This window comes from Sceloporus occidentalis, unplaced genomic scaffold (genome assembly GCF_023333645.1).
Source record: "Sceloporus occidentalis isolate IW3139 unplaced genomic scaffold, rSceOcc1.0.p SCAF_1, whole genome shotgun sequence".
NCBI classification, from domain to species: domain Eukaryota; kingdom Metazoa; phylum Chordata; class Lepidosauria; order Squamata; family Phrynosomatidae; genus Sceloporus; species Sceloporus occidentalis.
In genome coordinates, this window is record NW_028316981.1 from 31,828,251 (window position 1) to 31,843,437 (window position 15,187).

At 39.2% G+C, this 15,187-nt stretch overlaps 1 protein-coding gene across 4 annotated transcripts in view; it reads right to left on the reverse strand.

The window, feature by feature from the left end:
- The window catches only part of LOC149321292 (prickle-like protein 2), a 364,893-nt gene that overhangs the window by 68,100 nt on the left and 281,606 nt on the right, over positions 1-15,187 (reverse strand). For all 4 annotated transcript variants that reach the window (XM_089519000.1, XM_089519003.1, XM_089519001.1 and 1 more), the window contains 2 exons: positions 10,920-11,033; positions 444-581 (listed from right to left, as the gene is read on the reverse strand). In XM_089519000.1, the coding sequence (XP_089375126.1) occupies positions 444-581; positions 10,920-11,033 (252 nt within the window). The remainder of the gene's footprint in view (positions 1-443; positions 582-10,919; positions 11,034-15,187) is intronic.

A 15,187-nucleotide genomic window follows, 5' to 3' on the forward strand; every position in this document is an offset into this window, starting at 1 on the left:
TACTTTAAGGATGGAAAGACTATTCAAACATATTTGAGAAATGGTTGAAAAACAAATTTATCAAGCCTATGAGGAGAACCCTGGATCTCCACAGTTCAGGACTTCTTCGGCACAAAAATAGGTTTCCTGCACAGAAAACTGTATTTTCTGTACAGAAAGCCACCGTTTTGGTAAGAAAACATTTCTGTGGAGAAAGATTTCCTGTGCAAAAATATTATTTTCTGTGCCAAAAAACATTTCTGCTAAAAAAGCAACTTGTTTTCTGTGCAGAAATGTTTTTTTAGACAAAATGAATTTTTGTGCAAAATAAGTCCTGAACAGCAAATAAGTTTCTAAAACTGAGAAGTTTTTGACAACTTTTTCACAGTGAGGAGAAAAATAGTAAAAGTATTCATTCTTGTTTTCAAGCATGACATTTATGAAGATTTCCATCCCTAGCCTACCTGCTCACAAATTGCTCCTGTCATGGTGACTGGGAATGGCCGAACATTGCCTCTGCCTAGGTTCTCCCTTTTCCTCTGATTGCTGAAGAGTTTGAGCTCTCTTTTCTCTTCCTCGTCCAATGAGTTGCAATATCGTACCTGGAGAAGAAGTTGCAATAATCTGAGTTAGACAGCAATCAGAAAAATTTAACTCAACACAGCACAGCATGTATCAACAACTCTGCTGCCAACCAACCATAAGACATCAACATTTTAATGACATTTATCTGCATTTTGGAATATTTATTACTCAATCTGGCTGTCTTATGAAATTTGACGCACAGAAAGGAAATTCATGTTTGTAAGTAGATGTAATTTGCTATCTAATGCAGACTGTTTTCCTCAGTAAGTGAGATCTGAGCCAAAACCAAATACTTGCAAAGCTTTTTGTTCTTTCCTTCTCTTCTTATTGCTTTTGTGTCACATGCTTCCTATTCTTCCCCTGTGGTGACTTTCATGTCAGAGGGACAGTGAATCTGCTATGGGGTTCAGTCTAAGCCTTAGAAGAGCACTACAAGGTGCTGAATATACTTCAGAACCTTAGATAGGTCCATTAAAATTCAGGTTAAAACCCAGAGCAGATTCAACACCATGGAAACCACCTGCTTTCACTGCTTATGACTGTCACAGTCATGATGCTAACTGATGGTTCCCATGTACAAATACCCACATTATCCAAAATATGGGCTGCATATACATGTGGCAGATGTCTATGTGCCACAGCAGTTGCTACTGGATAGCTGGGCGGATCCAAGATCAGGAAAAAAATTGCATGGGGGACAGGGCAAGGCCAGGGTATAATGCCATTGCTTTTCTGGAATACAGGGGACTTTAAGGAAAAGTAAGAGCACACTTTTGGATCCTGGTTTTCTACCATTTTCTTCCTGCTGTTGCCACAGAGATGTTTCTTGTGTGTATGTGCCTTCAAGTGGCCTCTCAACTTATGGTGACCCCAAGAATTTCATAGGGCTTTCTTAAGCAAGGAATATTCAGAAAGGGGTTTGTCAGTTCCTTCCTCTGAAATATCGCCTACAGCACCTGGTATCCCTTGCCAGTCTCCCATCCAAGTACTAACCAGGGCTGACCCTGCTTAGCTTCCAAGATCAGCTGGGATTTGGTGCCTTTAGGGTATTTTACCAGAATCCAAAATGGACTGCCCAGCTTATAATTTTTGCCTAGCTTCCTTGGAGTCAAACAACCAATGCTAATTTATTAACTGCTTAACTCCAACTTGAGAAGGGATAAATTACATTCTGATTCAGTAGACAAGCCTTTTTAAAAAGTACTTCAGTGGCACTCAAAAGAAGGTAACAAGCTTTTGACTGTAAAACTTAGGGCAAGTTCAAAACTATTTGCTTGCACACTGCAACAGGGCTCATACTTAAGCCAAGGCCAACAAAGTGTTGTCAAGATGATTAAAAGGGCTTGCATTTAAATGATTAAAATATACACTACAATTTCTCTGCACAAAACCCAAGCTATTTAAGGGAGACATATAGACAAATCATTTCTTCCTTGGAAAATAACTCAGTTGACTCCAGCATTTGACATGTCAAAGAGGCCATGCATAAAAGATAGTCTGTGCACCCTTGGTTTCCCCCACTTAAATTTGGTATCATTTTGAAATTTTAACTAAAGCAGGCCCAGTCTCAGACCACATGATGCTTTTGAAAACACCTTCTCAAGTAATTCATTCAAGAGTAAATACAGGTGCAAGATTCAAGTACAGACATCTGGCATGAATGATGTTGGAGCTTGAAATTGCTGCCTGAATAGAAATTTGAAGGTGATTTATTGCCACATATACTAACAACAAACACATTCATCACATGGCAATCTCTATATAGCCAAAAGAGCACTATCTGAACACAAGTGGCAAGGATTCGCCACCTTGAAAACCCCCCAATATTTGTGAAAGTGTGTGTGCGCGCGTGCATGTGTGTAACAAGTTTAGGATGAACATCAATTGTGAGGGGTTTAAAACAACCAGCTTCTGCCTTAGCACCTGTACCTCTAAAAAACAAGTGCAAAGAAAAGATCAACCCAGATATGGCCAAAAGTGTGCCCTAAGTTCCTGGGAAGTGTGTCATTGGCCATTCCATCATATTTTCAGGTCTTCCCTCACATGTTTTAGGTGGGATACAAACCGCCGCTTTGCGGTGCTTCCCCGCCGGCGCCATTTGCTCCGCGCGGGAGCTGCAGCAGCCAAACCGCGCGACTCCTGCGCGGAGCAAAAAAGAAGCTCCATTTCGGAGCTTCTTCTTGCGGCGCACTGATGACGTCGCGAAGCGCCGCTGGTGCATTCGCGACGTCATAGGCGCCGCGACACGTCTGGATGCTATGCGTCCAGTACGTAAAGATGGCGGCGCCCATGTGGAAGGGACGCCGCCATCTTGTACGTATTGTATACGTACTAGGGTTAGGGGGGTGCGGAAGCACCGCCCCTTCCTAACCCTAGTACGTATACAATACGTACTATATGGCGGTGTGTATCCCGCCTTAGACTGTTACATCCTGCTACACACTCATTCAGAATAACCACTAAAGAATCAAAGTGTGAGTTAAAGAGCCATTTATTCTGAATGGCATCTGTGTCAATGAAACCCCATGTAAGGTCTAATCTGCACTGTTGAAATAATGCATTTAGACATCACTTTAACTGCCATGACTCAATGGTATGGAATTTTGGGATTTGTAGGTTTTTTTGGGGGGCACCAGAGCTCTCTGACAGAGGGCTAAATATCTCCAAACTACAAACCCCAGAATTCCACAGCACTGAACCATGGCAGTTAAAGTGGTGTCAAGCTGCATTATTTTAGCAAAATGAATTAGACCTAAATCCATGGGAAGCAACTGTGCTCACAGTTAACATTAAGAATGCATCCAAATGTCACCGTGGCTGGACCCTATGTATTCTTTATGCAGCTAAAAATCTTACACTCCAAAGTCAAGGAAAAACATTCACCATCCAGCACAGCAATACATGTGTATTTTTGTGTATGTGTTTAAAACAATCCTCACATGCTCATGGTATTAGCAAACAGGCAGCTATCAATAGTGCAGGTAAGGCAGCCCAATGTATTAAGAAGCAATGCAATCTTACCTGCTTATGTCTGTTTAGAAGTAAGTCTCCTTAAGTTCAGTGAGACTTACTCCAAAGTGAGTGGATATAGGACTGTGGCCAAAGTTCAAAAAGAAAACCATAAATTAACTGTATTTGCATACATACGCTGGTGCTAACTCACTCTGGGTTCTAATTTGTAGTAATATAAAACATTCCTATTTTTACAGCAGGAGAATAATTGGATAGTTTGGAGCTCTGGCACCGGAGGTGTGCATTTAGTCAAGCTTTGTGAAATTTAGGCCCTGAGAAAAATCCTCTCCTCTCTCCTTCCCAAGCTCTTCAGAACCTCCACAGATTAAAAAATTAACTCTTAAATGAAAAAAAAAAAGGAGGGTATACCCCAAACACATTCGCTGCATTGTGACTTGCTTAAAATGTATCACTTTCCAGATTTCCTATGTCTGATTTTAGAAAATGTGAAAAGCAAAGGATTCAGGGGCTGGAGTTACCCACATTTCTTCCTATGTGCTCATTCTCTTATTTAGGGCAGTATATTGTGCAATAGTGATCTGAAAATAAGCGAAAGTAGGGGCTGGTGACTTTTAAGTCTGCCTGATGGGCAACTAGAATCATAGAGTCATAGAACTGGAAGAGACCACAAGGGACATCCAGTCCAACTCCCTGCCATGCAGGAAATCTAAATTAAAGCATCCCCGACAGATGGCCAGCCTCTGTTTACAGACTTCTAAGGAGGGAGACTCCACTACACTCTGAGGGAGTTTGTTCCACTGTCAAACAGCCCTTACTGTCAGGAGGTTCTTCCTAATATTGAGGTGGAATCTCTTTTGCTGTAGCTTGCATCCACTGCTCTGGGTCCTAGTCTCTGGAGCAGCAGAAAACAAGTCAGCTCCCTCCTCAGTATGATATCCCTTCAAGTAATTAAACAGGGCTATCATATCACCTCTTAACCTTCTCTTCTCCAGGCTAAACATTCCCAGCTCCCTAAGTCGTTCCTCATAGGGCATGGTTTCCAGACCCTTCACCATTTTGGTCGCCCTCCTTTGGACACGCTCCAGTTTCTCCACATCCTTTTTGAACTGTGGTGCCCAGAACTGGACACAGTATTCCAGGTGGGGCCTGACCAGAGCAGAACAGAGTGGCACTATTACTTCCCTTGATCTAGACACTATACTTCTATTGATGCAGCCTAAAACCACTGCTGTTGCTGTTGCTGTTGCTGCTGCTGCTGCTGCTGCTGCTGCTGCTCCTCCTCCTCCTTCTAACTAAAGTCCTGTATTTTATCCACAAAGTGCAAGACAGTGGCTCTTGCAGGCAGATAAAAATAAAGGGAAAGTGTGCCTCTGGGCACAAGCAGAATCACACTTAAGGTCCCTTTGGACAAAAACCCATTCCTGGTCCCCCCAGTCCTTTCCCAGCAATCTCACACAGTGGGGGGAATCTTCACTTGTTATGATTATAGTCAAAATCCCTTACTGATTTACTTATCACTCAGGTCTACCAGTAGATCCCAATCTACCTTCGTCTGATCTGTGATGTAAGGTTCTAAGCTAAGGCCGAGTTTAACCTTCCTGTGCTTCAATTTAAAAGCTCAGAAACTAAATTTGGAGTTTTCAATACTGAGGACAGTGTTGATATTATGGATGGTCGAGTGGATCCAATGATTTCTGGACTGAAACTATGTTTTTGGCTGTGATACCAATAAATCTGTTTGTTTATAGTCTTATACTAGAGTAATTTTGAAATAGGATTTTGTAGAGGTCCATTGGACCCAAACATTTATACTGTCAAAAATTGGCAAATAAGAGTTTATTCAAACTTTTAATAAGTGACCAGAGCATTTGTGGCTGTTGATGTATCTAAGTCAGGAGATTCCCAAGGAAATCTGAGAATAAAATTGACTGAAGCATTGGGAGATTTTTTGGAGTGAGGTAACAAGAATGTAAGTTTTGAAATGTACAGACTTTTTAAAATAAATTCAAAAATGGCAAGGACAAGAAATCTGCCCAGAGATGTGATTGTTCACTTTCGAGTCAAAACTGAAGAAAGGTTTAGAGTTTTTTGGTAAATAAAGTAAAACAGAAGAAGATTCCACTCAGATGGGAAAATCTGGAAGGACTGACCTTTACTTATAGTTTAAAGTTTTAAAATTAATTTATTTGACAAGGCCAGAGATTTCATGAAAAGACACAGAAGAGATTAGGACGGGGAAGTAGAAGTGGAAATGAAAGAAGAAGAGGCACCTAAAGGGCAGAATCAAGGGAAGGAGCAATGGGAGAAAAATTCTTCAGATGAAGATGACCAGGCACGGACTCAGTAACACAGACTGGATAGTGAAGAGGATTTGAATAATGCCTTTTTGGATCACAATCTTGTAATATGGGTTCTTAAAAGAACTAGGACTGGGTTTAAATTGAGATTAAATGAATCAGTCCTAAAAAAATGAGATAATTGGGGGGAAATGTAAGAAAAAGAGAAGAGACTTTTCTGAAGACAATTTAGACAGGGAAATTGATGTTGTGTGGGATGAAAATAAAGCATTTATCAGAGGATGCTTTATTCATTACAGTGGTGAACTTAAGAAAAAGAATTCAAAGACATAGCCACATTAGTCTGGAAAATCTATAGGGAAAGATCTTGTAGCACTTTTGAGACTAACTGAAAGAAAGAAGCTGGTAGCATGAGCTTTCATATACATGAGCCTACTTCCTCAGATGAAAGAGAACATTAAATTGATTTTAGATTATTTTAAAAAGGATGAGTTAAAGAGGTCACTGGGACAATCTATGGTCATTGAAGATATTAACAATTTACAGAGGCAATTATTGATGTGGATGGTAAATGAAATTGAGAAAATGTTGATGTTTCAAAACCTTTACTTTGGCAGCCATGCCCTTCTCTCACCTGTACTTGAAGGATGATATAAGAAGATCCCCTTCTCAGACAGACTATGCCCCTGTGACTCTGGCCAAATAAAGACAATAGAACATGTACTACTCCAATGCTCATACTAGAAGAATATCTGCTACAGCCTTATTGCACCTCTACTGCATAAATACCAAGGGCACACCAGTCAGTTTTACACTTTTCTGTTGCTTTCAGACATCAACCCTGATACAACATATAATGTTGCCAGATTCTGTGTAGCTGTGGTTAAAATTCATTAAGCAATGTCCTCCACAGTAGACTAGTACCAATCTTGTCTTGCTACACTGGAATCTAAAATGATATTTTAAATACAGTTGTTAACCTGCGTTTTTAACCTTGTTTTTACCTTCTTTTATTCTATATCCCCCTTTTACCTATGCTGGTCTATGACTGTAATAAAGATGAACTGAACTGAAAAACAAAAGATTTGTGAACATACAAATAAATTGGGAAGATTAATGGCATATAAGTTGAGAAAAGAAAGAGAATAGAAAGAGACATTGAAAACACAAGAGAGTGATATGTTTACAGATAACCAGAAGGCATTTTATAATTTTTATTCCTCCTTGTATAAAAGTCAAGAAGTTTCAAGAGTACATGAAGAAACAATTTTTACTTAAAATAATAGGGTAACAGAGCAGATCCATAATGCATCTATTACCATTGAGAAAAAATTGTGAGGTAATTAAGAAGACAGCCTTGGGCCAGGACCAGATGGGCTATCTGCAATATACTATAAGTGCTTTGAGGAAGAACTTCTGATACCATTACAACAAACTATGAACTCAATTTTACAAACTGGGAAGATTCTGGATAGTTGGCAAGAAGCAAATGTAGTGCTGAAACCCAGGACAAGACCAGGACATGACTATCATTGCTGAATAATAATTACAGCTGTTTAAGATGGTGTTGGTTGACAGACTGAAAATTATTCTTCAAGAATTTATTCATGAAGACCAAACTGGATTTCTCCCTAAAAGACAACTCAGGCCTGAAGAAGATGGACCAAAAGGACTGTGCCAGACCTGCTGCAGTCCTGAACTGGGCTGCCGGAAGGAGCAATATACCCTCCTTTTTGGCCCAGTTCTTCTTGCTTGGTGTGGTATCAACATGGTTTCCAGCCATGCCCCCAATGTGGCCCCAAACCACACCATTTTGCCTGTGTGTTTCAGACCTGAGAGAATATCAGAAATGTCTTAAACTTATGGGAATACTTAGGAAAAAATAATGACAAACAAGGTGCATTGATTTTTTGGAATGCTTTTGACAATTTAAACCAGACTTTTATTTTTAAAGTCCTGTTGGAGATGGCATTTGGAGACAATTTTATGCCATGGGTAAGATCAATTTATTCATTACTTGAATAATAGTGAATGGGGAGTTACCTAACCAATGTGAAATACAGAAAAGAAAGAGACAAGGGTGCCCACTATCTCCACTACTATTTATCTTGAATAGAGCTATAAGAAATGATAAGAAGATTACAGGTACTTAGGTTAAAAAATCCACATAAACTGAGAACTTTTGCAGATGACTTGATGGTAACTTTGAGAAATTCATTAGAAAGTGTGGGACTGTTGAATAAAGTACTAAAAGAATTTGGAAAATTGGCTGTAATGGTATCAAAAGTTTAAAATCAATGAACGAAAGACAGTGGTGCTGACTAAAGATATAGAGTTGAAAGACCAAATAGAATTAAAGGGAAAAACTGGCTATAGAATTGAAAAGAAGGTGAGAGATTTTGGCATCACAACGACTAATTCAAACTGTGTTGTTCCAAAATAATTATGTTAAGATGGGAATGAAATAAAAAGGAACATGAGAAATGGGGAATATTAAACCTGTCTTAACTGGGGAGAAGTTCTGTAGTAAAAATGAATATGTTACCTAGACTGCTTTTTCTGCTCCAGACAGCACCTATTATTTCAAAGGATATATTTTTCAATCAGTGGCAGAAAGGTTTATTGAGATTTATTTGGAAAGGGAAGAAACTGATAGGGAAAATGAAAATATTACAAGATGCCAAACAATGTGGTTTTGGACTATCACATTTCGAATTATACATTGCTACACTGTATAGTGTGGATTAAAGAACGGCTAACATTGAGAAATAAAGGACTGTTAGAAATAGAAGGATATGACTTATGATTTCGATGACATAGATATTTATGGTATGATAAGGCTAAGGACAAAGTGGATTTTTCTGATCATTATGTGAAACACTTTATTGAAAATATGGATGAGATTTAAACTGTTATGTTAAGAATATGTCATTATGGGTTTCTTCCTAAGAAGCTATTTACAGAAAAGAAATAACAGGCAAAGATCATAGCAATACCAATAGCAAGTACATTTCTATACCGCTTATCAGTGCACTTAAGCACTCCCTAAGCAGTTTACAAAGTGTAAGCTAATTGCCCCCAACAATCTGGGTACTCATTTTAGCAACCTTGGAAGGATGCAAGCCTGAGTCAAGCTTGAGCCCTTTGGCTGGTATTGAACTCGCAACCTTACGTTTTGTGAGTGAGTGGTTGCGGTACAGGCATTGAACCACTGAGGCTCCAGGGCCCTTAATATTTTAAGTACTATACCAGAGATTTGTGAAGAATATATTATGAAATCAAAAGAGCATTTATTAAGGGAAGGATATGGATTTCAAATGATTTTCTTATAGGTAACTGTTTTAAAGATACAAATTAGACAAAAAAGGTACAGTTTTGAATAGACTGTCTGAATTTGAAATGCAATTATGTACAGATGATGAACAAATGATCAGTAAAATGCTTAAGCTTCTGTTGGCATTTGAAATATAAGATGAACAAGTAAGGGACTGTATGGTAAAATGGCTGACAAATTTTGGACACAATATACAAATGGGGAAATGGTAAAGAATGTGGCTGAAAGGTCTGAAATTTACTCTGTGTTATGATTTTAAAGAGAATCTTTACCAAGTGATGTACCATTGGTATATGACACAAGAGAAATTATCTCAGATGTATAAAGGATCATCAAATGTATTTTGGAAATGTAACAAACAGGAAAGTTTTCTTTTAAATCATGCGATAGATATCTGAGAAAGTTAAAAGATACTGGATTAAAATAAACAGTTTGATGTGGGATGCGGTGGCTTAGTTGTTAAGATGCCAGTTCTGATAATCGTAAAGTTGGAAGTTTGGCAGTTCGAGGTGCATGGGGTGAGCTCCTGTCACTAGTCCCAGTTTCTGCCACCCTAGCAGTTGGAAAGCACTGGACAACTGCTTCAGACAACACTGGCTCTTTGACTTCGTAACAGAGATGAGCATTCATGTCAAAGGAAAACAATTGGAAAAGAGATATAGAATAATAATACAGCTGCAAGAATACAAAATGCTCAGACATGGAAAAAGAGCTAGGGGTCATTGATGTTGCTGTGTCCTTTCATGTCATTTCTGACATTCAGCAACCCCAAGGTGAACTTTTCACAGGGTTTTCTTAATTGACTAGAATATCTGAAAAGGTTTTTTTTTTTTTTTTAGTATGTCAATTTTGATATATTGTACAATTTTTGCCTGTTGTTTATTTGTACTGATGGGTCTTTGGTTTGTAATAAAAATACTGTAGTGTATAGGGTTTTCTTGGTACGATTTTTTCAGGGGGGGCTGCCTTTGCCTTCCTCAGAAGCTCAAAGAGTGTGACTTACCCAAGGACACCCAGTGGGTTTTCATTGCCTGTGAGGATATGGACCCTGGTCTCCAGGTCATAGTCCAATGCTCAAACCAGTACTGGCTCAGCTAAGGCTATAATTCTGTATATTGTTCAGTTGTCAGTTAAAGCAGGAAAGTTGGATTTAAAAAATAATAATAACAATAATAGAAAAATATGTTCAGTGTCATTTTGGTACAAACTAGCATCAGTTCTGTGTACTGAAAACATATTTACTGTACTATGCTATTTAATAGATAAAATTTAAGGATATGCCATTCTTATCTTGAGAATTAGGTCAGTTTATCTCTTAATCTGAAGTCAAAAGCTTTCAGGATTTTACTTAAGCAACTCTCAGTAGCTTTTACCTTTGACTGTAAAATCTGTTCTCCAGGCAAATGTATAAGTATTGCATATTTAAGAGTTAAGAGAATTCAGAACACTAAAGTTTAAAGTGAGAACTACTGATGGAGAAACAAACAGGCTTTCTAGAACTGAAAGAGGTTTTCCATAAATGTGCATCTCCTAATCAAATGTGATTCCTTGACTAGAACAGGAGGAAAGTGAGTCCTACCTGGAAAAAAAAAATCCATGGAGGTTTCTCCGAAAAGTCTTTTAACAATCCATTGCCAGAGACTCAGTTAACTGGCTAATTGGTACACATGGCAGCAAGATCAGAAAGATGGTTCTGTCCCCTGCTATGTGCACTAAGCCAATATTTCCCCAATTATTTCTAAATGACTCACCTCATTGTCGTGCGGCGGCAGCTGGTGAAGAAGCTGTTTGATACGGGCTTTCTCCCCAGGGCTGTTCACGTAGGGCACTTTGTCTTCTGGTAGGCAGCTGTAGTACTGATGAACCTAAATGTTAGAAAAGGGGGACTGCAGTACAATATCTTGTTTTTTGCTTCTGACATATTTGCTTGTACCGACAGACACACACAACCAATCCCTCTGAGCAGCAACACTCAGAGAGTCCTAAGATGCAAAGTTAAAACAATGAGCTTTCCTTGGGACAAAAACCAATGCTTTTAATTTAACAGACACTGAAATCTGTTTGGGTAAGGGGCAAAGCAAGAGAAAAAACTGTTTTCAGTTTTTAAAGCTAACCCGTCAAGGTTGTTCTTTACCGTTTTCTCAGTTAGTCTCCAGAATGTGAACATGTTTCCCTTGGCTAGGTAGATCTGTCAGCACCTGCCTTTGTAAGCATAGGTTAAGGCACTGCTCCTTGGCATCCAGTCTATGACTGGGTAACTGGGCCTCCACCCTCACTTAAGCCCCAAAGGCCTTTTCTGTAACAATTTGTGAAAATAATCAGCAGATAAAATCTGTCGGAAGGCTGAGCTCTCGCTTTAAGTCTCGGAGTATGTAATTAAAAACAAACATGAAAAGTGCAGCACATTGTGCGGTACAACAAGGCTAGGTCCCAGGAGATCCTGTTGGTAATATGCATGTTTATGATGTGCACACATCTCCTGCTCAGCTCATTCCATTTAACTAAATGGAATAAAAGAGCTTTAACTAAACAGTCTGGAGTGTCCATAACTAACATCACATTCTATGATATCCTGATCTGATGCTTGTAAGGTGGAGACAGTGGGTAATAGATAACATTGAGTGTTAACAACCTCTCTTCTTGATCTGAGAGTATATTGTCCAGAGCTTAGAAGGTGGGAAACCGTCAACGTCTTCAGCTGCTAAATTACCCACACAGAACAGATGCTTAACTAACATTCCATGCTAGATTCTGCCACTCAAGATGCAAAACTGCTTGCTGCAAAAAGTTCCTGATGGAGCTATTTTGAAATGTAACAACCAGCTGCCAAGGAATGAGCATGCAATGAGAATGTGTCTCCATCTTGGGAGGTATATCCTTTCCCTCTCAGAAACAAAAGTACTACCCTCACTTTTACTGACAACATTTGAGAAATGGAAAGCTTTAGACCAATGTGGAAAATGTGTACCTCTCTGGCTGTTTTAGAAGTGCATCTCCTAGCATTCCTCACCATCGGTTACAGTTGCTAGGGCTGCTGAGAGGTGCAGTTTAACAATATCTGGAGGACAACACAATTTCCACTCCTCCATTAGACAGCCTCTTGAATTGTGCACAGTCTGCAATGACTTGGCAACCCACATAATGCAGTTGCCAAATCACGTACACTCTTAAAATTACATCTGACACAGAGATATGCTTGAGGTCATAGCAGATCTGGCAGCAGAGGAAGGAATAGTATACAGTAAAAGGCAACAGAATAATACTTTCCATATTATATCTATCTTTATTTCTGTTATTTAAAGGAATGCTACATAGGTTACACTGACCACAATGATAACACTGAAAACAGACTTGCCACCACAGCAACTGACTGCAGCCCTCATCACTGTATTTAGAACACATGGGATTGCCTCATACCAGGCCAGATTGTTTACTGATCTAGCCAAGTCTGATCTCGGAAGCTAAAAGGGTCAGTCCTGTTTAGTACTTGGATGGAAGGCACTCAACAAATACCAGGTGCTGTGGGCTGTATTTGACAGGAAGAAACTGGCAAAACCATCTCTGAATGAATACCCTAAGAAAACTCTGGGAAGTTCATGGGGTCACCATAAGTCAAGAGGCAACTTGAAGGCACAGACAAGTACTGCCTGCTCTAACTGGCAACAGCTTTTCAGATCCACAAGGACAGATTTTTGATCTCATTTGCTCCCTGATCCTTTACTGCTCCCCGTGCTTTGAACTGAAGATAATACAAATGTATCCTTCTGCAAGCAATCCGCATGTCCTACCAGTGAATATTTTCCATCCTAACAGAGGCACCACCATTACCACATTGAAAGCCTATGCCAGGAATCTAGGTTTTCCTCTATGAACCTCCCTATACCAGATGCAGCCCTACCTAAAGTGCCAGCACTAACCCAAGAGACAAGGTGATCTAGGTTATCCCTTCTCTCCCAAGGTTTGGCAAATCTACTTGGCTAGATTCTAGGAGTTCATGCTATTGCAGCAAGCCATGGTAAAGATAATTTGTATTTCAGATTTAAGTGATGCTCTATTTCAAATTGTTGGTAATCTGAATTTCATCAGTGTTACTGATCCTTTTCTAAAGCTTGAAACTGATTTTACTATGTGGTGGCACAGTGGTTAAATGCCTGTACTGCAGCCATTCACTCGAAACCAGAAGGTTGCGAGTTCAAGACCAGCAAAAGGGCCCAAGCTCGACTCAGGCTTGCATCCTTCTGAGGTCGCTAAAATGAGTACCCAGACTGTTGGGGGCAAATTAGCTTACTTGCTAATTAGCTTACTTGCTGTTCACCGCTATGATCTTTGGAATAGCGGTATATAAATAAAACATTATTATTATTATTATTATTATTATTATTATTATTACTATATTATGTTGATTACATATTATTGCTTTTTAAAATTGTTGCTGCCTTTTTTTAGAAGCATAGGGTGGGATATGGACTTAACAATTAATTAAGGAAATAAAAACAAACCTGGCTAAACAACAGTGCTTGAGAGATTCTAAACAGTTAAGTTAAGAAAGTAAATTATAGTAATGATAAATTACGACAGTTGTTTGAGAAATGATTGCAGGGAATTGCTGTATCAAGGTATGAAGAAATTGTTTTGTTTTATTTTTTTAATTGTTAAAAGAACGGGGAATTATATGTCAAATAATGTAATTCAAAAGACTGTAATAAAAAAATAAAAGAAAAAAGAAACAGCAACCTTTCCTAGCATTGCTTTTTACAACCATCATCCCAATTCAATAACAGGAACGAAAGAGTGACAGAATCATAGAATCATAGAGTTGGAAGCAACCACAAGGGCCACCTAGACTAACCCTCTGCCACGCAGGAAAATGCAAGCAAAGCACTCCCTACCAATGGCTGTCCAGCCTCAGTTTTAAAAACCTCCAAAGAAGGAGACTCCACCACACTCTGAAGCTGTGGAGTCCTCACACTATAGGGTGGCACTCCATCATCTATGCCAGTATTCAGCAACCACAGAATATACTCACAATGTTACAGAAGGATTTCTTTTGTCCATTTCTCCCCATGGAACATTTGTATGGATCACTATAACAGATGCTTTAAATGAAGAAGCACAAAACTGCAAAGGAGATGTGTCCTATGATCCATGATTAGCTCCCTCCCCCCATGCAACCACTCTTCACCAGCAACCAATCTGTTCAACCAAGGACGTTCCTTGTTAAAAGCAATGAAAAGACATGGTTACAAATAAAATCTCAGTGTCACTTACTTTGCATTTATAGTGCATCCTTCACCTGATCCCTGAACAGGGTAGCCAATAAAGTTGAACACGAAGGAGGAGATACAACCAGTTTAAGGAAGATTTAACCAATGTGAAGCTTGCCCATGTAGCATGCAATTAGGTACATGAAATCTTGAACCCAAACTTCTATTTATGCTTTTTAGCCTTGCATCATAGTCCTCAGTTGGCTTCTGAATGGTTACATTCTTAGTCAAATGCAGCCTGTCTATACTTAACTGCAACCTCGCTCTGTAGATCCTACAGCACTTGAGATTTTCTGCTACTAAGCATCTGTACCCACTGTGCCCTTCAAACAGAGTAATTTATTCTTTCCTGGCTGCCAAACTATGTCACAGTGGTCCCTAAGGTAATAAGCCATAAAGATGCAGATCATAGATAGAAAGAGACAAAAAGTCTGAATGGTAATTCCATTATCATGTGGGTAAAATATTTGTTTCCTGGCCATCATACAGAAAAATATATGCAAAGGCTTTCAAGCATTTTCTGCAAAAGCTCTGCAAGGATGGGCAAAACAGTTTGGAAAATGAAACCTAACCAGAAAGAAAGGTTGGTTCTGACCTGCACCTCATCTCCTGGAATGAACTATGGATTGCTGAAGTGAGTTGGATCTGTTCCAGATAATGCACCATTGAAGACCACAAGAGTCATCATGTCATATATTTTGTTGTACACATAGTCATCCATCCTCCCTAGATGAATTCACATCCTTGCTATGCAG